Source organism: Capra hircus, chromosome 1, assembly GCF_001704415.2.
Source record: "Capra hircus breed San Clemente chromosome 1, ASM170441v1, whole genome shotgun sequence".
NCBI lineage: Eukaryota > Metazoa > Chordata > Mammalia > Artiodactyla > Bovidae > Capra > Capra hircus.
In genome coordinates this window covers 144,745,215-144,772,973 of record NC_030808.1, presented here as the reverse complement: position 1 = coordinate 144,772,973, position 27,759 = coordinate 144,745,215, and the positions used below count along the sequence as shown (strand labels likewise).

The window sequence follows — 27,759 nt, the reverse complement described above, 5'->3', positions numbered from 1 at the left end:
TCACACTCGCTGCTGCCACCCTGCCTCCTCCTCCAGCCCCAGACTAGGCTGACAGGACAGCTGGGCCTGCCCCACCGGACAGAGGTCCCCGTGAGGAGGGGTCTCTTCATCTGGTGGGGTGGCTCGGGTGGCCACAGATTAGGCCTGCAAGCGTTGGCCAAATGAGATGGAGCTGGAGGTGGGCCCTGCTGATGATGCGAGGAGCATGAGGGCGCATCAGCTCTGGGAGGTGGGGGTACTGGGTCATCCAGGCCAGGTCCTCAGGCCCAGGCACCCGCAGGAGGCCAGTCCGCTTGTTCCCTGTAGGAGCCCTGCAGCCGGAGGGCTGACTTGGGCCTGGCACTCTAATTAAACATCATTATGTAATTACTCTGCTCCCAGCCCAGGAGACGCTGAGGTGGGAGTAATTACCGCTGAGCTAGAAACCAGACCCAAGGCAGAAGGGCACTGGGGGCAGGGGGGCTGCTTCCAAGGGGTACTCCAAGCCTTGTGTTGTGACACACCTGGTGTTGGCCTGAACTGAAGGCGAGGTCAAGGGCTAAGTGGGGTCATGGGGCGGGCAGCGCCAGCTGGAAGGCGGCCAACTCCAGGCTCAGTTTCCCTCTGGAGGGAAGGGCCCAGCTAGGCCCCAGGGACCAGGGGAACAGGAGGGATGAGGCTCAGGCCTGGCAGGAGGCCCACGGTCCGGAAGCCTCTGTGGCACCAGAGGGAACACTTGGATTCAGAGATACAAATAATCAGACTTTCTCCCCAGAATCTAAAAATAAAGATTTCTTAACCTTAAGGAAGACTTAAGAAACATGATCCAACATCAGGAATATGCCTGTAACCGACCTTCTAACCTGTCACTTGAGCATCTTTAGAAGAGACACGACAGGACAGGGCAGCAGCCGCTGCTGAGAAAGCCCTCCAACCCCTCACCACCCGCCACCACCCCCGCCCCCAGAGCTCCAGACCCTGGGAACCCTGAAAGCCTCTCAACACCATGACCTCAGCCAGGCTGCATCACCGGCATTATCAGTGAGCAAGGAACGCTCAAGCAGCAGCACACCTGGAGTCGTGCACACGTGGCTGCAGGCGGCTTGTCTGTGCACCATTCCCTCCCTGACAGGCCCCGCCTGGTGGATGTCCACCCAAGACACCAAATCAGATACACCCAATGCCAGGCACAAACATGGCCGGCTTGCTGTAGGCTGGGTGACACCGGAACCGATGCGGGACCATCTGGACAAAGCCAGAAGCTTCCCTGGTGGCTCAGCTGGTAAAGAATGCCTGCAATGCGGGAGACCTGGGCTCGATCCCTGGTTGGGGAAGAGCCCCTAAAGGAGGGCATGGCTACCCACTCCAGTACTCTTGCCTGGAGAATCCCATGACAGAGGAGACTGGTGGTCTACAGTCCATGGGGTCACATCAGAGGGTGAGGGCCCGGTACGAGCCAGCCCTCTACCCCCCCGCCCCCCGTCCCCAGGCCAACTCCTCCCTCACCTGTCCTGAGCCCTGCCCCACACAGCAGCAGAGGCATTCACTGGGGGGCCCGAGCGACGCTGACCCAGGACACCAGCACCCCCCAGGGCTCTGCTGCCCCCACTCTCAAGTCCCCTCTCCTTGCTGCTCACATCCTGCCCTCTACGCCTCAGGGAAGCTGCAGGCGCCCACGGCTTGTCATGTCGACCGAGGTCGTCTTCCTAGGGGACCCACCACCCCCACGGCCACGGACTCTGCCCTGGCGTCTCGTCTTGTCTTGCTCGGAACCCTCGCTCCCTCGGGCTAGTAGCCGCTGCTCCTTCCAGTGGGTGACACCACTGCCCAGGCCACTCTGCCACAACCCTCAGGGGGCTCCTCCACTGCGCCACTTTCCCCTCCCCCAGCCCACTCCCTCTCCGATGCCTGGGGGCTTGCGGGACTCTGCCCCTGCCTCCGCCAACTGCTGGGGGCTGCATAACGCCTGGCTGGAGAGCCCCATCCGCGACCAGAGCCCCTCAAAGGGCCCGTAGGGCGGACACCCCAGCCCAGGCCCACCAGCCCTTCAGAGCCCGAAAGCAAACTGATTTAAAATGCACATGAAAACCACCCAACTGTTTGTCACTTAACTTTATTACCAAGCATTCCAAGTGCATTCTATGAAGATTAAAAACACAGGTGAGCAGCAGGGAAGCCCCTCCAGGTCAGAGACGGCAGCCAGCAGGCTCCCAAGAAGTGGGAGGGAGAGGGGGTCTCTCCCACCTGCCCTCCTTCCCCGCCCCACCCCCAACCGTCTGGGTGGCAGGGCACTCTGCTTGGGGCAGGGGGCATCGCCAGACGGTTGCGGCTTCTCAGCCACATTGCCAGCGAGTCTGCCGCAGTGGAGGGCAGTGGGTGGCCGCCACAGAGGATGGCAGTGTCGGGCTCGCCCCGCACCTCCCCGTCCTCCCCCCGGCCCCACAGGTGAGGTCAAGAAGGTCCTGGCGTTGGGCAGAGGCCAGAGGCCCTGACAGAGGGCATCGCGAGAAGGTGGCCGAGCCGCATCCAGCCGCAGTCAGCCTGGAGCCCCTAGAGGACCAAGCCAGAGGGCTTGTCTCTTAATATGATACATGTGTGCAAGTCACTTCCCACAAACCCAGACGAAAGAGAAAGGCGAGGAGAAGGCTGGCTGCGTGGCTGCACCACCTCCTATGGGGTGGGCACTGAGTTCCATGGACATCTGGGGTTTTCCAGCAGTGTTTTTATTGCAAAAATAAATGTGTCGTCACAATACTCCCGTGTCAACTGCCTGTCTCCCGCCTGTGCCAAGCACAGCAGCCGTGTCGTGGAGGAAGTGGCTGGCAGCCCAGGAGACAGTGGCCAAGCTGGCCCTGGGCGCCTCCTTGTGGGTGGCCTCGGCGCTCTCACACGCCCCGCAGGGTCAGGGCTGCCCACTGCCCTCCAGCTGCATCTGCTCGGCCAACTGCCGCCCGATGGCCAGCAGAGGGCTGGCTCTATAGGCCGGACTGGCCAGCAGCTCCTGGAACCGCGTCCGTTCCTCCTCGCTGCAAGAATGGAGAGCAGAGGTCAGTGGGGAGGGTGGGTGCGGAGCAGCCAGCAACCGCAGGGCCAGCCTCGGCACAGCTACCCTTCAGGGAGGGACACCAGCACAGGGCTGGACAGGGCTGGACAGGGTGGGGTGTGAGGCAGGCTGTGGGGCTATATGAGATTCTGCCTGTTGGGTCTGGGTGTGGGGGCGGATGGGGGTCTGAGGCCCGCGGGAGGGGGCACTCAGGTAGGAGGGGAGGGGCTGCCCTGGGGCCTGTTTGTGGGCACACAGTCCCCTCATCCGCCACGACTGTGAGAAGGAGCTGCTGAGGCGGGGAATGTGCACTGCACACACAAGCCCTCACACGGCAGCTCCTCGCCAGCTTGGTCCCGCAGGAGCAGGGGCACCGGGCCAGGTGGTAATGGGGGTCTTCAGGGGGCCCACCCTCCCCGCAGAAGGCCCTGGGCCCCGAGTCCACAGGGGGGCTGTCTCTCTGTGACCATCCCTAAGCCCAGCCGGCCACGTCACCTCTCCGAGGCGCCAAGGCCGGCTCACACCTTGGCCCTGCAGCCCAGCACAGACAGGGGCGACCTGCTCAAGCGCCTCTGGGGACAACACCTCTGCCAGTGAAACTGAGGTGACCTGGTCCGGAAGCTCAGGGCAGCAGGCCCGTCACAGCGCTGTGGTGGGGATGACCCTGGCCTTGGGATGGCGAGGCAGGGAGGAGAGCCCAGCCTGCACCCTCCACAGGTGCATGACCAAAGACAAGGTCAGACCACACCACGCCCCAGCTTCCTGTGCTGCTGATGGGGAGACTGTAGACCCCAGCGGATGGCTGGCTGACTGGCCAGGTGTCCACACTCCCAAGACGCCTAGGACCCGGGTCCCAAGGTCAGCTCCCCCAAGACCCAGCAGCTGTCCTTAGCACTCCAGGGGAAGGGGCTTCCTGGTCCCTGGAGACAGTCATCCACGCCCCCCAGGCTGAGCCCCAGCACACCAAGGACTCGGGTGGGGAAAGCCCTGGATGGGCCATGTAGAGGCAGGCAGGACGCCGGGCGTCCTTTGCATGTGTGTCTGCGGCGGGGGCGCGGGGGGCAGGGGGGGTGGGGGCCGGTACTTACAGGAGCTGGAGCCTCTGCTGAGCGCTCATCCGGCTCAGCTCGGCGGGCCGGGGCCTGCTGGCTGCCCTGCTGGGGACACAAAGAAAGGGGTCAGCACGGCCCACGTTCGAGTCTTGACCAGAGGCCACAGTCCACACAGGGCTCTCTGCTGGCCTGGAAGGCTACAAGTGCCACACGGCAGGAGGGACCTGGCAGAGCAGGGACTCAGAAAACCTGTGAGTCCTGAACCACCACCTAACTGACCTCCAGACCAGGAGCCCTCATTTCTTATTCACGTTCCCTCTTTTCCCTGGTCTCAGCTGCTCTGTGGCTACTTCATCCCGACTCCCTCCCGCTCCAGACCCCCAGGACAGCCCCCTTCTGGCCCAGTGTCAGCCCCCGGACACTGTAGCCCTGTTCCTTTCACCACTGACCCCTCTCTGTGTCCACCACCAAGCTCCCTGGAGGCCCCACCCTTGCCGATCCAGATGGCCTGGGTCTCCCTTCCCCCAGCCACAGCCCCCACCCAGGAGGTGGCACCTCCGTGCTGGGAAGTCAGGAGGCCTGGGGACCTCATGCCCTGAATCTTCATCCCTGTCCAGTTCAGGTAAGAAGGGCTCCTACAGCCTCTTCCTGCTCTGATAGTCAAGGGCCCCAAGGTACAAGCACACCCCTGGGAGACCCCTCAGGGTCCAGGGGCAGCCTAGCGTGACAGTGGGTGGCAAGGAGAGGCAGGACCCTCACCCGAGCCTTAAGACACATCCAGGGCCTGGCAGGCTGCTCACGGGAACGGCACACCCCTCCCTGCTGGGGTTTTCCACTGTGGACAAAGGCAGGCAGGGTGGATTCCCGGAGGCCGCGGGGGCACAGGGAACTGACCCCCCCTTGCTTACCCCAGCAGCCCAGGGCAGGGACATTCACACCAGACACCAGCCCAGGTCCTGCTCACCCACTCCAAAGGCCAGGGCCCCAGCTCACCCAGCACCCGGGTCTAGCTCTGGCTGCAGAGCCAAGCGTACTGAGAAGGGACATTGAGTGGACAGAGACCTTCCTGCCAGAACTGAAGCAGCTGCCCATTCCCGAGACCCGCGGAGCTGGAAGAGGACCCTGGCCCTGCAGCACTGGGGGCTGCGGCTCTGGGTGCTGAATACCCTGGGGAAGTTGCTCCAGCAGAAGTCTGTTTCCCCGACTGCAAGACAGGCCAGCGCTGTCCTGACAGGCTCCCTTCAGCTGGCACTCAGTGCCTGGGGATGTGAGTGGGCCCAGGGGGCTCCCAGCTTCGGGGCTCTTGTGCTACCCCGTCCTTCCCCCTCTGATGTGAACAAGCCCTTGTGGCACCGACCCCAAGGGGACTGGGGCCCAAAACCAAATGGGACTCTCATCTCAATCCACAGCACCGGTGGGTGATCCCCTGAAGCCCCAGGGTCCAGGAAGCCCAGCTGGTGACAGGCGCCGGCTCCCAGGGTGAGGCCCCCCTGCGTCAGGCCCCCTGCTCTCATCCTCTACAACCTTTGGACCATGGGGAACCACTTTCTCCAGACTCAACCCTTTTCCCTGGTGAGCACAGCCCACTGGCAGAGCACCACCGGCTCTGGTCTCGGGCCCCTCGGGCTCTCCAGAGGCCTGGGGGCCAGGTCAGTGCTGGGCAGTGCCACCTGTCAGGGGGAACACCCAACAGCCCACTGGGCCCGCTCAGAGCCTCGGGCTCTCCCCACACCACTCAGATTTGGGATGAACCTGGGGCAGCCCAGGGCCTCTGCTGGGGTATCCCAGCAGGTGACTGGACCCAGGCAAGGCACTTGGGGTCTGGGTTCCCAGGCACAAAGCTGCCCCACAACACATCCTGCCCAACTCTGATGCCAGGGGGAGGGGGGCGGGGGGCAGGGGGCATGGGGAGGGTGGGCATACCCGAAGGCACTGCCAGCTGCACCATTCCTGCACCAGGGCCCGGAAGCCCTGCCCTCGTGAAGAAGGAAGAGGCCAAACACCCGGCCCAGCAGACCTCCAGGGCTGACAACACCTCCACCCAACCCTGCCAATGGAAGGAGGGCACAGGATGGAGTGGCGGGGCCAAAGCCTGCCGCCTCGCGGCCCACCCCAGAGCCAAGTGTGGCAGGGACCCTGCCACCCTGGGCAAGAGTGCAGGGCTGCCCCCCGGGGCCCATGGCAGCAACTCTCCTGGACCCTCCACACATCCCTCCTCCCTCGGCTCACTCTAATCTGTATCCTTCCGCCATAATGAACCGTGACTGTGACAGTCCCCTGTGGGAATCGCAAAGCCCAAGAGTGGTCTTGGGGACCCCAGCCTGCAGAGAGGGGCCAGGACTCCCCAGCCGTGGTCAGACATCGGCGCCCAGATCGTGGTGTCTTACTCCATTTCCAGCGGAAGGGACTGGACTCCCTGGAGGAACACTGACTCTCAGGAGCAGGAAATGCCTAGATGAGCCTGGAGCATCTTGTGCCCGAGGAAGGGAAGTACTCAGAAGAAAAACACAACAGCCCCCGCAGATGGGAGTGTCGGGGCGGTGGGGGGGGGGACAGAGGAGCCAACCGAGGAACTCCTGAGGGCCAGCGCCAGAGCCAGTTCAGCAACAGAACAGTCGTACTGGATCACGACCCGAAGCATAAAATCAAAAAATACCCTCGGGGCCAGCCTGACATAAACAACCGACAGAGAAGGAAACCGGGAGGATCCACGTGGCTCTGCAGCTGCCCCGTCCTCAGGGGAGGGGAGCGCCCCTCCTCGGGTGCGGGTGGGCACAGCGACCCGCTTCCAGAGGACGGTGGGAGGAGGTGGCAGCATAGTGGAGACACCTGCCAGAATCGCCTGAGCCGGGCGACCACGGTCAGCCCACCATGGAGGTCACGTGACAGCACACACCCTGGACGGCACGTGGTGAGAAGGGCCCCTCCCCTCTGTGGTCTTCACTGAGGGGCGTCCTGCAAAACGCCTGGCTCCTCCTCCAAACCATCAAGGTCGTGAAAGACAGGAAGGTCTGAGAGACTGTCACAGCCCAGAAGAGTTCTGAGGGGACATGATGGCTGCATGTCACGTGGGGGCCTGGCTGGAGCCCTGGGGCAGCAGAAGGTCAGTTGAGGAAAATGAGGAGTCTGAACAGACTGAGCTTTTAGCCGCCTATTATTTATGAATGAAGCTGGTTCCTGACTGTGACAAACACACAGACTGACATCAGACGCGAGGAGAGCCACGTGACTCTCTGCATCACCACCGTAACTTTTCCATCATCAAACTCTGCTCTAGAACAACACTTACCTCGGCAGACAGCTCCTGGTGCCAAGAGGCAATTGGGGGCGGGGGTGACAGTGGCCAGGAGAGCCCCCCCTACCCCCGGCCGCCTCGCACGGTCCTCCTCCGGCTGCAGGCCGGTGTTTGCGCAGCTCTCTCCCCTCTGGGAGCACCAAGCACATTTTTTGGATGAGAAAACTGCGAGCAGGGTGAGGAAGCTTGACCGGGTCACATTTTTGTTTAAGAACCAGGAATGGAATGTGCATTTTGGGCTCCAGCTCCATCGCCAAACTTCAGCTCTGATGGCCACTCCTCGTCTGGACCCCACGCTCTGGGCACTCCCATCCAGGACTGGCTAGAACTGACCACCTAACTCTGCAGCCAAGGGGCCCTGAGCCTCTCACCCGCCACCCCAATCCTTCCTCCTCAGAGGGGTATTTGGCAGGAAAAAGAATTATTTCAAAAAGACAAAATTAAAGACAAAGGAAGTGGTGAAGGTCCAGGAAACACGATAGGGCAGGAAGGACTCCAATTCCCCATTCATCCTGAGGCTGAGCCACGGTCACACCTGGCTGGCGCACAGCAGGACGCTCTTCCACAGCACGGGGTCCCAGGGAGCACGAAAAGCCCCAGGAGGACGGCCCAGCCCAGGGCAGGGGGCCGGGGTGACAAGGGCAATGGCTGGGCAACGGGTGGGAAAATGGAGCTGGAGGGACCCCCAGGCACAGCGCCCAGCTGAGTGGCTGTGAGAGGCTGTCCACGTGCCACCGGGCACCCACTCCTGAGAAGGCCCAGGGCCCCTGCCACATGGCTGGGCCTGAGACAAGGGTGTCCCAAGTCAAGACGGGCCTCTGCAGCGTCAGTGCCCGGCCCGGCCACCCCACTGCTCAGCCTCTCCTGCGGACACGACACTCACCGTCGGGTGGGGGGCCGCCGGCCGCCAGCCTCCAGCTCCAGCAGCTCGGGGAGGGCGTCCCTCAGGGGCTGCAGGTCGCCCACCACCACCGTGGCCCTCCGCCTCCGCTCCGCCTTGCGCTTCAGCTCCGCCAGCCTTATGGCTTCAATCTCTGAGGAAGGGGGACACAGGGTCAGTGAGAGAGGACCCGGGAGGACAAGTGTTCGGCCATGGACTCCAGCAGCAGCGGGTCCCGGCTCCCAGCCTGCAGAGCCAGAGCTTGGCCGGGAACCCAGGGTGGGAGGGGGCAGAGGGGTGTAGCCCGAGCGACTTGCTCCCCTTAATCCTGGAGACGGCTGTGGAATCACAAGCCTGGGGAGACGGGCTGCAGGCAGAGGAGCTGCTCTTGAGGAGGCCAGGGCCCTGAGGCCTGGAGGAGGGGGTGGGCAGACAGAGGGGCCTGCAGAGTCGAAGCAGCTGGTACCCTCCCCTCTGCTCCCAGTCGGCTTCCTGGGGATGCACCCAGAAAAGAGAAGTGGTCCCCATGGGAGGCGGTGGCAGGGTGAAGGCTCCCCAACACTGGCCAGGTGCAAAGCAAGGGGAGGTCTCAAGGGTGCTCCTGCACAATGTGGGGGCTGTGGGGAAGGGCAGGGGCACTGGCCAGAGAGACAGCGTGACAGGGCCCAGGTCCGGGGTGCCAGGTGGAGGGCAGGGTGTGGGTGAGCTGCTGGGTGAGGCCGCTGTTGGCCGGCAGGGCTGTGGCCACCACACACAGAAGGGCCTTGAGAGCTGAATTCCATTTTATAAGTGGTGTGTATTCTGAAACTGCTAATAAAACACGCTCTCAAGCGCACTGTCCCCACAGTGCGGTGTGTGGACCCGCCAGCTCCCCAGTCTGTGCGCAGGCCTTGCTCCAGGAGACTGCCTGAATCTGTGATAAGCGATTTGTTAATTGTTCTGTATTAGATTCCTTTAAAAAAAAAAAAAAAAGCTCTGCTTCTAAAAAGCTGGGAAATGAGGCTGTGATAGATCTGGGACGTCTGGACCAGAACAGAGACACTCCCCGCCTCCCTACTGTGCGAGTTTTACTAGGCTATAAATAACCAGCTGCAGACTCTGAATCTCCTCTAAAAAGAGAACTGGAAGCACCTTCCTGACAAGCGGTCGGTGAACTCAGTGCGGCCGAGGGGCCAGGAGAAGCAAGAAGAGAGGCAACAGCCAGCAGCCCAGGCGGGCCTGACAAGGGACCTCTCCCTCCCAAGGGGATGCGGGTTTGTGGCTGCCCGGCTGCTCCTCAGGGCAGGTGTGAGAGGTGATGGAGGTGGGCACAGTGCCCAGGGGAGCGGTGATGACACCAGACACAGGGCAGGCCAGGAGAATGGGGGCTGAACAACTCAGGACAGCCCACCCCGAGCGCAAGAGGTGTGTGTGAAACGTGAGGGGTGCGTGCTGACCCCAGGGGAGCGGTGATGACACCAGACACAGGGCAGGCCAGGAGAATGGGGGCTGAACAACTCAGGACAGCCCACCCCGAGCGCAAGAGGTATGTGTGAAACGTGAGGGGTGCGTGCTGACCCCACAGGCATCTCCAAAAGAGACTAATTTTCCAGAAACTGACTACTTGGGAAGCCTGGCGGGAGCAGCTGCTCCCAGCTCGCAGTTACCCCCAAAGGCCCAGAGAAGCCCAGCAAGGGCGAGCCAGACAACGCCAGCAGGACACACCTGCCCCAGATGCAAGGAGGCTGCCGGAGTCCAGGGGCCTGCACCTCACTCCAGGGAGCTGGGCTATGGAACAAAGACCACCCTCCTCCAGGTCCTTGAGCCCTGGCCCAGGCCAGTGTCGGGACACCAGGATTTAAAGGCAACGATCCAGGGCTCTCCATGCTGCCAGGGCAATTTACTCAGCTCATCAAGCTGGTGCCTCTTCCCTGGCAGGCCCAGCACCCAGGAGGAGTGGGGGGTCAGGGGTCAGGCAGGGGAAGGGACAGGTAGCTCCCTTCCTGGCTGGCAGGCCCAGCACCAAAGCTGCAGGGAACCAGAGAGAGCAGGGCAGGCCTGGCTCCTCACAGGACACAGGACACCTGTTTGCCTACAGAGGAGCCAGCAAATCAGCGTCTCAGGTTAGTAACAGGTGGGGTCCCCCCAGGACACATCTGAGGTGTGCAAGGACGGCACGACACAGGCACACGTGCTGGCGGGTCGTTGCAGCGGCTGCTTCAAAGGGAAAGGCCACGGTCACCACAAGAAGTGCCCACAGAATCTGACAGAATTCACTGCCCACTCAGGATGAAGATCTACAGGAAACCAAGAACAGGAAGAACTTCCCCAATCTGAGAGACTATCTACCAGAAACCGCATCTCACACACGAGCCACTCTCTGGTGAAGCAGGCCACAGAGGAACAGTGCAGACCCACGCTGACCCAGCCGAGCCTGGGTGAGGGCGACTCCAAGCCCGGGGAGGGCAACAGGAGCAAGCAGCTCCTCCCCCCACCTCAAGCCTGCGCAGTGCCAACCAGGCCTGTAGTCCACGTGGTGCCCAGAAGGTCAGGCACAGCTCCCCGGAGGGTCCGTCCACCCTGGTCACCCTCCCCTGCTTCGCTGCCCGCATCTGCTCACCCATAACAAACAGAGCTTGAGTGAGCACCACCGGCTTTATGCCCCAACGTGGCCTGAGGTTACTGACCCTGACCAAAGCAGGCTCACAGGACAGTGCCCGTGGGCCCTTGGCCCCCAGAGACTAGAAACAATCCTCACCCCCTCCAGCCGCTGCAGTAGGAAGAGAAGACATAAAACAGAGACTGGAAAGAGAGGTAAAACTGTCTCTATCTTAAGTATTGCAGCATGATCGTTTATGCAAAACATTCTACCAAATCTACAGGATAATTACCAGAACACACAATTATAGCAACATCAGAGGGTACAGAGTTAATAATAATAAATGATAATATAATAATACATAGTAAAAACTGGAAAATGAAACTTTTGTGAATTCCATTTATAATAGTTTCAAAAACTATTAGCAATAAACTAATAAACAGTTAGCAATAAGCTTATCCAAACAAAAAAATCTAAGACCTCTACTCTGAAAATCACACAACAGGGATGACAGAAATTGAGAAAAATTTAAATGAAAGGAGATGTACAAACCAAGTTTCAAAGAGGCAGAGGAACCAAAGATCAAATTGCCAACATTCGTTGGATTATGGAGAAACCAAGGGAGCTTCAAAAAAATTCTGCTTCACTGACTAAGCTAAACCCTTTGACTGTATGAATCACAGCAAACTATGGAAAATTCTTAGAGACTGGAATATCAGACCACCTTACCTGTCTCCTGGGAAACCTGTATACAGCTCAAGAATCAACAGTAGAACCAGACATGGAACAACTGACCGGTTCAAAGTTGGGAAAGGAGTACGACAATGCTGTATATTGTCACCTTGCTTATTTAACTTATATGCAGAGTACGCCACACGACATGCTGGAAGAATCATAAGCAGGAATCAAGATTTCCAGAAGAAATAGCAACAACCTCAGATATGCATATGATACTACCCTAAGGGCAAAAGTGAAGAGGAACTAAAAAGGCTCAAGAGGCCTTGATGAAGGTGAAAGAGGACGGTGAAAAAGCTGGCTTAAAAGTCAACATTCAAAATACTAAGATCATCGCATCCAGTCCCATCACTTCATAACAAACAGATGGGGGAAAAAAAAGAAAACGGGGCAGATTTTATTTTATTGGGCTCCAAAATCACTGCAGATTGTGACTGCAGCCATGAAATTAAAAGACATTTGCTCCCTGGAAAGAAAGCTATGACAAACCTAGACTGTGTATAAAAAACCAAAGACATTACTTTGCCAGCAAAGGTCCATGCAGTCAAAGCTATGGTTTTTCCAGTAGTCATGTATGGATGCGAGAGTTGGTTGACAAAGAAAGCTAAATGTCGAAGAACTGATGCTTTTGAACTGTGGTGCTGTGAAGACTCTTGAGAGTCCCTTGGACAGAAGGATCCAACCAGTCCATCCTAAAGGAAATCAGTCCTGAATATTCACTAGAAGGACTGATGCTGAAGCTGAAGCTCCAATACTTTGGAAACCTGATGCAAAGAGCTGACTCACTGAAAAAGACCCTGATGCTGGAAAAGACTGAAGGCAAGAGAAGAAGGGAATGACAAAGAATGAGATGTTTGAATGTCATCACCAACTTAATGGACATTAGTCAGAGCAAACTTTGGGAGACAGTGAAGGGCAGTGCTTTATTAACTATGCCAAAGCCTCTGACTGTGTGGATCACCATAACTATGGAAAACTCTGGAAGAGATGGAAATACCAGACCACCTGACCTACCTCTTGAGAAACCTGTACGCAGGTCAGGAAGCAACAGTTAGAACTGGACATGGAACAACAGACTGGTTCCAAATAGGAAAAGGAGTACTTCAAGGCTGTATATTGTCACCCTGCTTATCTAACTTCTATGCAGAGTACATCATGAGAAACGCTGGGCTGGAGGAAGCACAAGCTGGAATCAAGACTGCTGGGAGAAATATCAATAACCCCAGGTTTGCAAACAACAAGACCCTTATGGCAGAAAGTGAAGAAGAACTAAAGAGCCTCTTGATGAAAGTGAAAGAGGAGCGTGAAAAAGTTGGCTTAAAGCTCAACATTCAGAAAACGAAGATCATGGCATCTGGTCCCATCATTTCATGGGAAATAGATGGGGAAACAGTGGAAATAGTGGCTGACTTTATTTTTCTGGGCTCCAAAATCACTTCAGATGGTGATTGCAGCCATGAAATTAAAAGACACTTACTCCTTGGAAGAAAAGTTATGACCAACCTATAGCATATTAAAAAGCAGAGACATTACTTTGTCAACAAAGGTCTGTCTAGTCAAGGCTATGGTTTTTCCTGTGGTCATGTATGGATGTGAGAGTTGGACTATAAAGAAACTTGAGCGCCGAAGAGTTGATCCTTTTGAACTGTGGTGTTGGAGAAGACTCTTGAGAGTCCCTTGGGGTGCAAGGAGATCCAACCAGTCCATTTTAAAGATCAGTCCCAGGCATTCATTGGAAGGACTGATGTTGAAACTGAAACTCCAATACTTTGGCCACCTGATGTGAAGAGCTGACTCATTTGAGAAGACCCTTATGCTGGGAAAGACTGAGGGCGGGAGGAGAAGAGGACGACAGAGGATGAGACAGTTGGATCGCATCATCGACTCAACGGACATGGGTTTGAGTGGACTCTGGGAGTTGGTGATGGACAGGGAGGCCTGGCGTGCTGCGGTTCATGGGGTCGCAGAGAGTCGGACACGACTGAGCGACTGAACTGAACTGAAGGGCAGAGGAGCCTCGTATGCTGCAGTCCATGGGGTCAAAAACAGTCGGACACAACTTAGTGACAGAACAACAGCAAAAAATTAAGGAGAAATTACCATGTTCGTGGATGAAGACCTAGCATTGTTAAAGTGGCACTTCTGAACTGACGTACGGATTCAAAGCGATGATCTACAGGTCACGACTCCACCAGGTGGTGGCGGTGGTGGTAGTGGCTTTGAGAAGTTGACCAGCCTGTGATCAGAGTCACATGGAAATGCTAAGAACCTGGACCACCCAAAGCGGTCTTGAAACAGAGGGACAGACATAGGACTTCCCTTGTCCAACCCCAGGACCTCTTCACAGCTGCAGCTTCAACAGCCTGGAATGGAGGAGGGTCAGCGAGCAGAACCATGGTGAGAGGTGTCAGTTTCCCACAGACATCAGGATGACTGCACAAGGAGACAGTCTTTACGACAAACACTGATGAAACTGAAGCAAAGAAAACCCTGAACCAGTGCTTCACATCACAGACAAATGCTAAACCAAGATGGATCAGAAATCTAAATATCAAAGCTAAAACCATAACGTTTTCAGAAGGGTAGGATTTATCCTCCTGTCTTGGGACTGGGCAGTTTCCTTAAACAAGGCACATGCACGCGTGCACACACATGCACGTGCACACACACTAAACATGCAAAGAAAAAAGACAAAATCAGTGTCCTCAAAGTTAAACTTCTGTTCAGTAAAAAAAAAAAAAAAAAAACTGTTGAGAAAATAAATAGGCAAATTACAGTCTGGGAGAAAATTATTTGCAAAACACATCTGAGGAGACTGACCTCCAGGACAGAGGATTCCTGGAGCTCAATAATAAAGAGCCCTCAGGAACCTCGGGAAACAAGCCCTGGGCGTCAGGACGCCCCAGTGGGCAGCAGCAGACGAAACGCCCCTTCACCACAGTGACAGGCACCTCACGCTCAGCAGAATGGCCAGGACTGCAGGATGGGCGAGCCGGCATGGCTGCGAGCAACCCCAACTCCCCCGCGCTGTTGGGGGCGTAAGCACACAACCACAGGAGAGGAACGTCTGGGAGCTGCTTATAAAACTAAACATACACCTGCCCTATGACCCAGCATTCCATTCCAAGTGTTTACCCAAGAGAAATGAAAACATATGTCCACAAAAAGACTTGTGAAGAATGTTCATCACAGCCTATTCACAGCAGCTAAAAAGAGAAAAGACACCAGGTGTCCATCCACAGGAAAGTGGATACCAAACAGCGTGTCCACATAAGGAAACACTTCTCAGCAACATACAGGCCCAGACTACAGCTCCACCCAGCACAGATGAGCCCAATGCCCAGCTGAGCAGGAGAACCCAGACACACAAAGACTGCCCTTACCCGACATCCAGAGCAGCGAAGCCTGAACTCGACCTGAAAAGAGCAGACAGGGGCTGCCTCTGGGGGGCGGGGCCCGGGAAGGGCGACGGGGCCGGCCCACGACCTGAGAGGACTCTGCTGTGTGCGCGCACACTGGCCCCGAGCCACCACACAGCACACTGAAGGCCCAGGCCACCACACGCAAACGTCACCTCAAAACCAAAACTAAAAAGAACCGTAAACAAATACTGAACTCTAGCAGAGTTACCAGGGAGAAAGTGCGCTCAATCTGTAATCCACTTTGGAACATGCAGCTAAAACAAGAGTTGGTGGCTGGACCAGACAGATGGGATGGACAGACAGACAGCTGTGATAAAAGAAGTGAGGCGCTCATGGTAAAGTCTCGACAGTGGGCATATGGGCGTCCACTGTAAAATTCTTCCTAGTTTTCTGTACAAAACTTTTCATAATAAAGTACTCAGGGAAAGAAACTCGGGAGCCATAGCTAAAGCTACAGTCAGAGGTTAACATTTAGTCTTTTATTCAGAAATAAGTGACTAACTCCCTAAAACAAACCTAGAGAAACTAAGAACAGGGCATTTAAACAACAGAGACTGACAAATCAGAAAACACTCCTGGAGCAGAGGAAACCAATCAGGAGAGAGAGGGGATACAAACAAAGAGTGACAGAGAGGTGAAATAATGACAAGCTAGCAACTCCACCAATAAAGGCTGAGATCTATTAGATGGTTCTATGGGAAAATGAGTAAGTGACCAAGATTAGCTCAAGTAGTTAAAAAAAGACCAACCATCACAGAAGAAAACTTAAACGTCATCAGAGAACTATAGCCCAGAATATTCAGGGGCCCAGTGGTCCCAGCCTATCAACTTTCCAAACCCATTTTACAAAGAATATTTTGCACAACCCCATGCTACAGACCGTGGAAAAGAAGATGCATGAAGGGACATTTCCTTAAGACGCATCCAAAAACTGAAAGAAAACTTAACATTAACAATTATGGAGGAAACGGATACATTTCTCTAAGAAATTTTAATTTGTGAAACATGTAATTTCTTTAAAACCTTCAAGGGAAAAAATAATTCTGGTCATATTTTAACTGTGTGAGAACATAAAAAAACATTTCAAAGTAGTTTTAGAAGTCAGCAAAATCAGACTAAAAAGATAACTGTAAAAAAAAAAAACTATAAAACAATGCTCACAAGAAAACCTTCAGAAAAACACCAGCAAATATTCAGCAACATGAAAATTAAGTATATTTTCCAAAATTATTAAGAAGAAACTCACCCTGATAGGCAGGCAAAGGCACCCCAATAAGAGGGAGATGGCTGGGGTCCCTGACCCCACCAGTGGGTGAACGGCAGCTTCTACCAGGGACCCCGAGGGTCGCACACCCAGGCAAGGGCCTGCAGGGCCACACGCAGGCCGGGAAAGCGATCTGAGAAATGTCGTGCCATAAATCACTGACCCTCAGGCACTCCTTCTGCGCGTTTTACCCATGAGCGGTAGTGACACTCCTGGTGGGGAGTGAGGTAAGGCCGTGCAGACCCTCGCACGGGTGACAGGGCCACCCCGCCGTCATGGGGCCATCTGCCTGTCGTAGCGCAGGCCGCCGCCTCCTCCAGGGCCCAGACCACCCAGAGGCCGAGTTCTGAGCCAGCCCAGGACAAGAGTCCACCAGGGACACGACAGGACAGGACAGGACAGGACAGGACAGGACGGGGAAGCTTACTCTGCAGCCACCGCTCACGCCTCAGCTTCAGCTTCTCCTTCTTGGGCAGAATAGTCTTGGCCTCAGCACCTGCCAAGAGAACACACGTGAGCAGGACAAGACCAGGAGCCCAGCCTGCACCTATGTTCAGGGTGCCCGCCACTGCCCCTGGCCGTGGCTGCAGGACACCCAGGACCCAGGGGCTGCAGGCCGCCCCGCGCACTGGGCCTTCACTGGTTTCCCCAGAGACAATGCACACGCCCGGCGGGGTGCACTCGCCAAGATCCAATGGCCGCAGACTTCCGGCATCTAAGTAGAAGCTGAGAGGACACGCGCTTGTCAGGGTGGCCTACTGCTCAGTCAGTTCAGGGAAACCAGGACTCTCATGGGCTCCCACCCCTTCTCCAAGTCAGAGCCCACACCCACAGCCTCACGCCTAACCTCTGCCCGTGCCCCAAGCTGACCCACTTTCCTCCCCACTCACCCTGGCCCCTCATCCCCAGCAGGGAGGGCCGCCGGTCACCCGGGGCCAGTCAGTGGGCTGCAGGTGCACAGGTGGGGCGACGGGACAGAGGGGCTGCGCGGCAGGGCCCATGCGGGTGCCAGACTGCGGGGCTGAGGTGAGGACGGCCTGTCTGGGACGAGAGCTGAGTAAGGGGGGCGGTGGCAGGAGGCAGAGGGCGGACCCACATGGGGACCTCGGACAGTAAGACTCATGCCGGACACCCGTCCCCAAAGGTCCAGGAAGCCACCTGTTCTGCCCCAATCCCATAACTTCTCTAAGATTTTGAAATCATTCCAAAGAAAAAGAGTCTACGACAAGTGGAGACTGACGGAATTCTAAGTCTGCAGCCTGTGATCAAGGGGCAAGTTGGCAGGTGGGTCAAGACCACCCTGTACTACCCAGGACCGGTACCCAGGACCCCTTGTCGGCAGCCAGGACCCCCACTCACACTTAGGAAACAGGTCCCAGCATGCTGACCCTGTGAGACCCAGGCGCTGGGGAAGCCTGGGTGACCCGCGCATACCTCCACGTCAGCTGCTGTGAAACACGCGCTGCAGAACCGTGAGCATCTTAGTGATGCTTCAGGTGAGAGGGTCACTTCAGGTGAAAACTCACTGGGACAGAAGGCACGGCTGATAAAGCCCAGCCCCCTCCCTGGGGAAGCACTGCTCCTTACAGAGACCTGAGCCCAGTGACTTGAGCCCAACCTCAGGGCTGATCCAGAGGCACTGCCTGAGGGTGGCCCTCCCACTAGGAGGAGCACGGCAGGGACTTGCTGCCAGGCCGGACGCTTCCTGCCAGCGTCTCCCCCTCTGACCACCTGTGTCCTGTGCTGTATGCAACAGGCCAGCGACCATCCACTTTGCTGCCCTGTGATTCTGACCCACCCTGCCTGCAGGGCACTGGAGGTCCCTGTGCACGCGGCTCCTTGGCACCCCGGGCCTGTCCAGATGCATCTTCATGCAGCCACGCCACAGCCAAATCCTCCTGCCTTTGGCACCAGCCAAGAGCCCACCAGAGCCAGGAAGAGGCCCTGGGAAACATCTGTCCTCCTCCTCCTCCTCCCACTGGCCTGAGGGCCCAGCCCTTCCCTTGATGCCATGCAGGCAAGGTCCTCCAGGCTGGACCCTGACTGCCCTTCCCAGCTTCCCTCTGTCAGGCAGAATGGGCTTGACCAGACAGCAAGCCGAGCCCAGCAGTGGCCTTCCCTGCCTCCAGCTGCCAGCAGGCCCAATGCAGTGGCCTGTGCCCTCCAACTTGCTGGTCGAGTACCCAGAACTGGCCCTGCCAGTCAGGGTCAGGGTGCCCCCAGAGGTGGTGGGCTCCTCCCCTCAGAGCCTCCCCATGGCAAGGAGGCAAGAGCCTGGGCAAGATGGAGAGCCGTGCAGAGCTTACAGCCACAGAGGCCACAGCGCCTCCAACAGCAGGTGACCAGTGCCACAGCCAAGACCAGGACAGTGTGGTATCCTTCAGCTCCCAGACCCACACACACTGCTGCCCACCGTAGACCTCCAGGCCTCCTCTCTGCGTCCTCCGGAGGCTAGGGGGACCAAGCGGAGAGCCAACCACCACCCCCCCACCCAAAGTGCATCCCGCCCAAGGCCGGATGCAATGGATGGCAGCTTCCTCTCAGCCTGGACACCTCCTGTTCCTGTTGCACTTGGGGGAGAGGAGTGAGGAGAACTGGATTCCGTCACAGCCCTGACCTCACAGCTGCAGGAAAGGCGGGGAGGTCTGATGGGGAGCTTCATCACAAGCCCCTCTGGGAGGTGCTCGGATCCTCCAATGCCTGAGGTCAGCCTGCTCAAGCCTCTTCTCCTCCCCCAGGCAGGACAGGCCTGAGGAGCAGATGCAGCGCTGCTGCCCTCTGCTGAGCACCTGCCTGGGAGTTTCAGAGGAGACCGTGGTGGCCGGTCAGCAGGGGGAGCTCCGCTACAGAGAGAGGGAAGGTCAAGTGCGGAGCTCTCTGCCTGGGACTCTCGGGAGACAAGACCGGCGCCCCCCAAAACCCGGTCCCTCCACCGCGACCTCCAGACCAGCAGGTCCACTCACCACCGTCACATCCCCAGCTTCTCCGCCCAGAGCCCTGCAGACATGCTGCACAGCCACCTCCTCTCTCTGGTCCTTCTGCTCCTGCGTCCCTGACCAGGCCTGTCCTCCACCTGCTCACGCCTCTGCTTGCGTCTAGGGGTGGGGACTGTCCAGCCCAGGGTACAGAGGACTGGGGACACCCAGGCTCTTATCTGAGCACAGAGCTTGTTTCCTGCATGGTCGCAGTGCAAGGGAATGTAGAACGAGAAACAGAACTGGCCGGTGGCACCCCATGGGAAGAGGACGTGGAGCCCAAAAGGGCCCCAGATCTCTACTGGCCCTCCAGTCCCCGGTCCCCACCCAGAGCTGAGTCCCGCTGGTAGTGGGTGGGGGTGGTCTGCGGGGTGGGGAGGCCCATCACCTCAGAGCCCAGTGTTTCCTCCTAGGAGGCTGAGCCCCTGCCTGAATCAGAAGGAAAAGTGGGGGCAGTCCTAGGCCGGCAGGGCTCCCAAAGGCTCCCCATGGAAGCTAAGGGAGATGCCACCAGCAAGGCCCACCAGCCCCCCTACCCTGGGGTCCACCAGCCCCACTGCGTCCAGGCTGCAGGGGACGGGGGCACCACCAGGCTCTGGAATCACATGACCACAGGGCAGCATAGCACGTGACCACAGGGGCCAGGGAGGTGGGCAGTAGAGCTGCCTGCGCCCCAGCCCACAGTGAGGACACTCTCGTCCAGGTGGACACGTACCCTGCCTGCATGGCCCAGCAGATCGCGAGCAGAGCTGAGTCACCGGACGCCACGTTCCCCACGACCTGTGTCTGCCCTGGCCACCAGTCCAGCTCAAACCTGGGGGGCTGCCAGGCCCAGCACCCAAGGGAGCCAGGGCACGGGCCAATGTGGAGGCAAGTGGGCATGGTGGCAGACACCTGCCACTGGGAACCGGGCGCCTCAGACAGCGGAGAGGGGGTCCACTCAATGGGACATGTGGGCAGTGAGGCCCACAGCTTCACCATCCTAAGGCCAGGCCCAGGCGCAATTCCCAATATTCCATTCTTACAAACTTGTCTGAACCCCAACACAGCAAGTAAGGCCTGTCATTACCCCGACCCCCAGCGGGAGGCTCCGCATGGGGCCTCAGGCCGCCCGCCCACCTTCTCCACCCTCGGCACTGGGGCTTTCAGGGCTCTGCCAGCCACAAGGCCACAGGCACAGAGCCCGCTGCTCTGAGCTCCAAGCTCCAGGCCCTCTCCTCCTGTCATTCTCCTTTAGCTTTCTGTACATTATGACATTATTTTTTGGAGAGACTGCTTTCCAAGAGCCAGCCAGTCCCCATCTTCTGCCTCCTGGCCCTGCATGCCAGCCCCTCAGACTATAAGAGACATTCTCCTCAGTGCTGCTCCTCCTCCCGACCAGCCCATAGAAGAAAACACCTTCCGTTCTTCTCTCCCTGCCCCTCACGCACCCCTGTGCTTTTCAGGCCATGCCACTCAGATTTTAGTGTCCCCTCCACCTCGAAGTGACACCTCACTCTTTCTGATCAGCCATGCTCCCCGGGCAGCCCACGCTGTCTGTGACGGCCTTTCCGACAACCCCTCAGACTCAGTGTGAAGGCTCAGGGTAACTGAGTGTCTCCCGCACACAGAGACAGTCCTGTGAGCACAGGCTCTCATGCCCACAGGCACGCACCAAGGCGCTGCTACCTCAGAGACAGAAACCAGGACCACGAGGACTGCTCAGGAGACCTGATAACAGCCCATCACAGCTCAGGACCAAGAGTACCCTGGGGCCAGGAGGAGATGGGCACTTCTGTGCTCCCACAGATGAGAGGCGGGACCCGCCAGGCTGTGGGCCAGTATCCTAAACCTGGCAGCATCAGAGACTCCTGGAGGGGCGTGTGAAAACAAGGTTCAGCAGGTCTGGGATGGGCCCCAGTGGTCCTAGTGCCAGCCCAGGCCTCCCTGAACTGGGTGCAAAACCTCAGACCCACCCCACCCACACGGTGCACGGGGGAAGGACAGCAAGAGCTGAGACAGCATCGCAGCTGTGCCAGGGGCAGGCCCGCAGTCACTCCCAGGGCAGGCTGCGTGGCTCTGAGCTCAGCCACATCGCCCCCCACCCCCGGGTACCACAGCCTCGTCTGCACAGGAGACAGTGCGTGTGCATCAGTCCCTCACCAGCGTGAGGCTGAAGGGGCCCAGATGAGTCCTGAGCAGGCCCACAGCACACCTGCCCAGCAGATGCCACGCTCGCCTGACGGATGCAGTCAACAAACGCTCAAGATCCAGCAGCCAGCAGAGCACGGCTCTGTGTCCCCTCCACTCCCTGCACACCTCAGGGACACCAGTGGCAGCACGGCTTCTCTGCTGGGTCCCCTGAGCCCCACGTGGAGGTCCCGCTACAGGGAGGTCAGAGGCAGGCCCTGGGTTGCAGGCTGTTCCCTGCAGGACCTGGCCTCTCGGGTAAGCGGGGAACCATGTGTGCTGTGCCTCTGTGGACATGGCTCACAGCGAGGGGACGTCTGTCAGCTGCCGCAGGAATGCAAGCCTCCCACTCAGCAGCCCCTCCCCCGAGCCCCGGATGGAGGTGAGATGTCCGAGTGCCATGCTGAGCACCAAGTGCCCAGCACTTGCCAACGGACAGAGAGTGAGAGAGACAGAGGCATGCAGGAGGGCAGGGACGGCAGCACCCATCAGCTCCCTGGAGGACTAGCTCCCTCAGCAACTCAAAACCCTGCAAGTTTTTGCCCAAAATGATAAAAAGAGCTGCCCTCCACAACACATAAAAATTCTTCAGGATTAAGAAAAGCGATAAACACTGCCCAGTACACAAACCACAGGAGAACCATTTAACACGCAAAACTGCTGGATCGTGTGCGTTACCAAAGGGGCCTGAGTGGCCGCCACTCCAGACCTTTCCTGCCCTCCCTACGGCAAGTCCCCATGGTGCCCCCCGATCCCCACCCCTGAGCACGGCAAAGTATTCGGGCAGGACAGCAAAGCACTCGGGCAGGACGCAGCCAGAGCTCTGCAGGATCCAGCCCAAGAAGCAGCAGGAGGGTCTGAGGGCGAGAAGATGGTGCTGAAAACACACCGCTCTGGGCATCTGGATTACTCCGGGTTGGAGCCAACGGAGCCGGCAGGTTGCGATTCCCCTCATCCGACCCAAGCCGGGAGCTTCTGAGATGAGGACTGCCTGGGTCCTCCTCCAGGGAAGTTTACCGCCATGAGGACGCCAGAATCCGGAGCAGAGACAGCCGCACACACGAACCTTCCCCCCCCCCCCCCGGTTGTGTTCACCGCTCACAGCACCTCTGCGCCCCAGAGACACTCCAGAGGCCCAGGTTCTCACCATGCTTCTGAGCTGTCACTGAGGCTTGGGAGAAGCCTGCACGTGGTCACGGGATGTGACCTGCACAGAGCAGTTTTTCTGTTTTTCTCCTGTTAATCTGTCTTCTCTTAGTCTAACCTGCAGGGTCCTAGCCAAGAATCTAGGAGGGCATAGACGAGAAGGCTTCCCTCCCTACAGTCTCAATGTACAAAGAATAGCAAGGAGATTCGGATAAACTCTCCAGTGAAATTAAAAAAAAAATCCAAACCAAGCTGCGAACATGATCTCATGAGAAACACAGGCATACCTGTGAAATAACTACAAATTAAAACTCCAGCAGCAGTTCACAGATTGCACATGGAAATTCAGAAAAATTATGCAGAACACCAGAAGCCCTGCCCTGAAGGCCAGAGTGCTTCAACAGGACTGAGGACGCTTCTGCTCTCAATCACTCAGCTAGCATAGGCGGCATGAAGGCTTCACCCACCGAGAACGGATGAGGTGTGGCTGCCCAGGGCAGGAGAGCCGCCCCCTGCTCCAGGACCAGCCCAGACAGGACACCAGGCCAACAGTGTCACAAAGCCCGAAATGGGGGGTGTGCTGTAGGAAAGAAGACCTCTCCCCATGATACAAAAGTGAAGGAAGAGGGGTTTGGGGGCCACAGTGCACCCTTGATCCTGACTGAGGCAGCAGGAAGACGGGGGCTCCTTCTACACTGCTCACCTGAAATAAGGTTATTACAACCGATGCGTTCAGGTGTGCTAACAGCCCTGAATGCGTTTATGTCTTTTTTTTCTAAGAGCCCTAAGAAATACAGACTAAAAGATTCCTGATGAAAATGCTGTTTGCCTCAAAATAGCCCAGCACTGTGTGCGCTAAAGGCAGGAGATGGGCACACGGAATGTTTTATACCATCAGAAGGCAGAAGATGGGCACACGGAACGCTTTATACCATCAGAATGCAGGATATGGGTGCATGGAATGCGTTATACCATCTTTCTGTTCAGTACGTCTTTAAAACTTTCCACTAATAAAAAAAACACCTCTTGGGCTTCCCTGGTTGTCCAGTGGCTAAGACTCCGCGTCCCCAACGCAGGAGGCCTGGGTTCCATCCCTGGTCAGGGAACCAGATCCCACATGCCACAACTAACACTGAAGCAGCCAAATAAATAAATAAAAATACCTATAAGGTGCACAGGCCGACCTGAGCTGCGCTCTGGCCTGTGCCTATGAGCATGTGGAAGCTGGCTTGCACTGAAAGCTCCCCACCCCAAGGTCCACCCTGTCCGCTCTCAGCTCTCACCTCTCCTGACGGAAGTGACGCTCCTCGTCTCCACATCCAGCTTCTGCACCAAGGCACTGGGTTCTATCGTGGTCCCAGCAAACACATTAGCGTTCACGCAAGCCAACTCCTGAAGAGGCAAGAGGGGAGACTTAAAACTCGCTCTGCAGCTTCAGAGACCTCTCAGCGAGGGCCAGACCCTGGCTTCTCCAGAGCAGGAGTTGCAGAGGAACCCGAGCCCCCACCCCCAACCCCAGGACTCTCAGGTCACATACTCCTTGCAGCCTCAGCTCATCCCCCACGCCACAACCCCCGGCCCGGGCCTGGGTCCAGCCTCAGGATCATCTGAGACCAGACCCAGGATCAGTAACAATTACAAACCACAATCTCAACATTCAGGAGCCCCCGTGAGGGGACCCAGGTTTCCTCCCGAACCTCCCACCGTCTTACTCTTCCTGTCATTCATGGCTGCTCCTCCACCTCCATACTCTCCCAGCAATCTCTGGGTCTCTGACCACATTCACCCCACACCAAGGTCTTACAACCCTCCAGGTCACTCTGCCCAGCACACCATGCTACCCCAGACCCAGCCTCCAAGGCCCGGCCGCCTCATTCACGTCCAAGCTCCAGGACGGGGGCCTTGGAAGGGATGTCAGTAACCCAGCAGCTTAGGCACAACCTCTGAGCAGACACTGGCCAGGCACCACACTGCCCTGGCCTGGGGGCAGCTTCCAGGAAGCGGCATGATGGCAGGATGGAGGCAGTGTGAGCACCAGGCTGCACTGGCTCAGGAGTGACCAGCTGGACTTGCAAAGCTTCCAGTCCCTGCTGAAGGTGGGACTGAACTGTGAAGGCAGACTCCCAGCACACAGGCGCATCCAGCGGTCAAGGGCAAAGGTTTCTATGGCCACGGGGGCTGAAGCACAATCTGACAGTAAGAGGCTTGCGCCGACCCAGGCTGCCAGGCTACAACACAAAAACAAGAAAACATAACAGGCAGACAGGAGGGTGCACACTGGTGCGGAATGGACTCAGTCACTCGGGAGCTGAGCCAGGCCAGGGAACAACTGAAACGACCTGCAAACGTCAGCCCAGTCAGTGCTGACATGCACTACCGAAGACAGCCAGCTCTCAAAAACAACCCAGCATGACGCACGCAGAGGGACTGGGAACAAGACCTAGGCAACAGAAGCTGTGTCCGAGGGGCCCACGGGTTGGACTTGGCAATGGCCTCATCTTGGCCACAGGACTGAAAGAGAGCATGTCTAAAGAACCAGAAGTATGATGACAACGTCTCATCAGAGAATATCAACAAAGAGACAGAGCCTTAACCAAACTGCTCGGACTCCCCTGAGCTTTTCAACTAAACCCTGACATCTCACAACACCCAAAGGATAAGCAACAAGGGAAAGCAAGAGAAACTGATGTTACAAAAATTAAAAACTCTGTGCTTCCAAGGGCAATTGCAAGGAAATAAAAAGACAACCCACTGAAGTGGAAAAAATATTTGCAAACCATATTTCTCTGATAAAGTTTAGTGTCCGGAATATATAACTCTTGACAACTCAACAGAAAGAGAAAACAATGACTTTTAAGTGAGCAAAGGACTTGAAAAGACATTTCTCCAAAGATAAACAGCTAACAAGCCCAGGGGGGAAAAAAAAAAAAATTCAACATTATTCATTATCCCTTAGGGAAATGCAATTCGAAAGAGTGAAATACCACCTGACATCCAGCAGAATGGGTATAATCAAAAAGACAGACAACAGCAATTGCTGGTGAGGATGCGGAGAAATTGGAGCCCTCGTGTATTGCTGGTGGGAATGTAAAATGGTGCCACCATTGTGGAAAGTAAACTGGCAATTCCTCAAAAAGCTCAACTTAGAATTCTGTACATCCTAGCAATTCCGTTCCATGAATGCACAGGAAAATTAGTACAGAGCAGTAGCCTGACAGCCAAAAATGAGACACAATCTATCCACCAACTTATGAATGGATAAACAAAATGCAGTGTGGTCTGGTTTATTCACACAATGACATATTTTTCAGCCATAAAAAGAATGAGGACAACAGAGAAATATGTGCTACAAAAATAATGGTATAAGAACAAACCTCAAAAACATGCTCAGTGAAAAAATCCTGACACAAAAGGCCACATATCGTATTAATTCCATTTATATGAAATGCCCAGGAGAGGCAAATATATAGAGACAGAAAGCAGATTTGTGGTTGCCAGAATGACTGATAGTAAGTACGGGATTTCCTTTTGAGGTGACAAAAACATTCAGAAATTGGTAGTGATGGTTGCACAAATCTGTGAATATTCTTTTTAAAATGCTCAATGAACTGTACACTTTAAATGGATGAATTTTATGACATGAATTCTATCCCAATAAAGTTTTATGAAAGCCAGGGCACTGATGCCAGATCCTGGGATCACACATCAGCTCCTCCATCAGCAGCTGAATGCCCCTAGGAGTTCATTTAAACTCTCAGTTTTTTCCCTGCAAAATGAGGGCTGGGACTGTTACAAAGATGTAAGGTGACTGCTGCTGCTGCTGCTGCTGCTGCTGCTGCTGCTGCTGCTGCTGCTGCTGCGTCACTTTAGTCATGTCCGACTCTGTGCGACCCCATCGACGGCAGCCCACCAGGCTCTCCCATCCCTGGGATTCTCTAGGCAAGAACACTGGAGTGGGTTGCCATTTCCTTCTCCAATGCATTAAAGTGAAAAGTCAAAGTGAAGTCGCTCAGTCGTGTCCGACTCTTAGCGACCCCATGGATTGCAGCCTACCACGCTCCTCCGTCCATGGGATTTTCCAGGCAAGAGTACTGGAGTGGGGTGCCATTGCCTTCTCCTGTAAAGTGACTGGCACATAGCAAATGCTTAACAAACATGGCTGTTCTCTTCAGCATTACTGACCCAAAGCCACTGTTCCCACAAACCAAGAGGATTTTGTCCACTGTCCAGGGTTGGCCCCTTGACTACAAACACCAGTAAATGCTTCCAGGCAGCTCCAGGGTCAGCACCTGGATAAACAAAACACGGTCTAACCACACAGTAGAAGGTGATTCCACCATAAAAAAGAATGAAGCATTATTAAACGTCATACAACCTGCGTGAGCACTGAAAACGCTGTGCTAAGTCCAAAAAATCAAACGCAAAGGCGGAAACCTACACGACCCCATCCATGTGAAATGTACAGACACAGGCAAAGACGAGCGGCTGCTCAGGGCCGGGAGGGCTGAGGGGACCGCCGAGGCAGGGGATGGGGGAAGAGGAGGGAACAGCTCCAGGGTACAGCGTGATCTCTTCAGTTTGCTCTTCCCTTTTTTCCTTAATCCTGGCAATCCCCTTTCCTTTCCTTGGAGCGCAGCTACGACGTAAAGGAATATTTACCTTTTTCGCGCAGATTTCTACAATTCGAGGTGGAAGGTTTCTGGTTCTCCCTGGCAGAACTCCAGACGCGGAGCAAGTCAACCTCTTGCTCCGAGCCTGACGGTCCACGGAGGCCACGACACTTCGTGCACCGGGAAGGCTCACAGACCGTGCGGCAAAGCCCGCCGAGGGCGGTCCCGGGGCCGCACAGCGTGGCGCCCGACTCCGGTCCGCGGCCCCCTTCTTCCACCCGCTCCCCCTTCCCACCCCTACCGCCCGCAGTATCCTCAGCTTACCTTCCCCGCGACTCCACCAGTCGAGGACTGCAGAGGGGCTACCTCCCGGGCGGGGGACGCGAGGCCAGGCGCTGCCTCCCCCGTGGGCCTCACGGCAACCTGGTGCACCCGGGCCCTCAGGCTCCTCACTTTCCCCATCTTCCCGGCGAAGACTCACAGCCGGCTAGAAGTCACGGAGCTCAAGCAGCACACGCTGCCGGAAGCTGGTCCGGCACTCTGACCGCCGGGCGGAAACAGGAGTCGCGATCCCGCCCGCGCCGGCTGTTAGGCTTCAGAGAGGAGAAGGG

At 56.7% G+C, this 27,759-nt stretch overlaps 1 protein-coding gene across 2 annotated transcripts; it reads right to left on the bottom strand.

Moving 5' to 3' along the window:
* FAM207A (family with sequence similarity 207 member A) lies at positions 2,077 to 27,759 on the bottom strand. Of its 2 annotated transcripts, none has more exons than XM_018052151.1 (6): positions 27,473 to 27,759; positions 23,822 to 23,930; positions 16,676 to 16,744; positions 8,253 to 8,403; positions 4,111 to 4,176; positions 2,077 to 3,005 (listed from the first exon to the last, which is right to left on the bottom strand). In XM_018052151.1, the coding sequence occupies exons 1-6, from the start codon at positions 27,608 to 27,610 to the stop codon at positions 2,882 to 2,884; spliced, it is 657 nt and encodes a 218-aa protein (XP_017907640.1). In that variant the 5' UTR covers positions 27,611 to 27,759; the 3' UTR covers positions 2,077 to 2,881. The 2 variants fall into 2 exon arrangements, with proteins under 2 accessions (XP_017907640.1, XP_017907631.1); XM_018052142.1 differs by having other exon boundaries at positions 4,111 to 4,179; positions 27,473 to 27,758.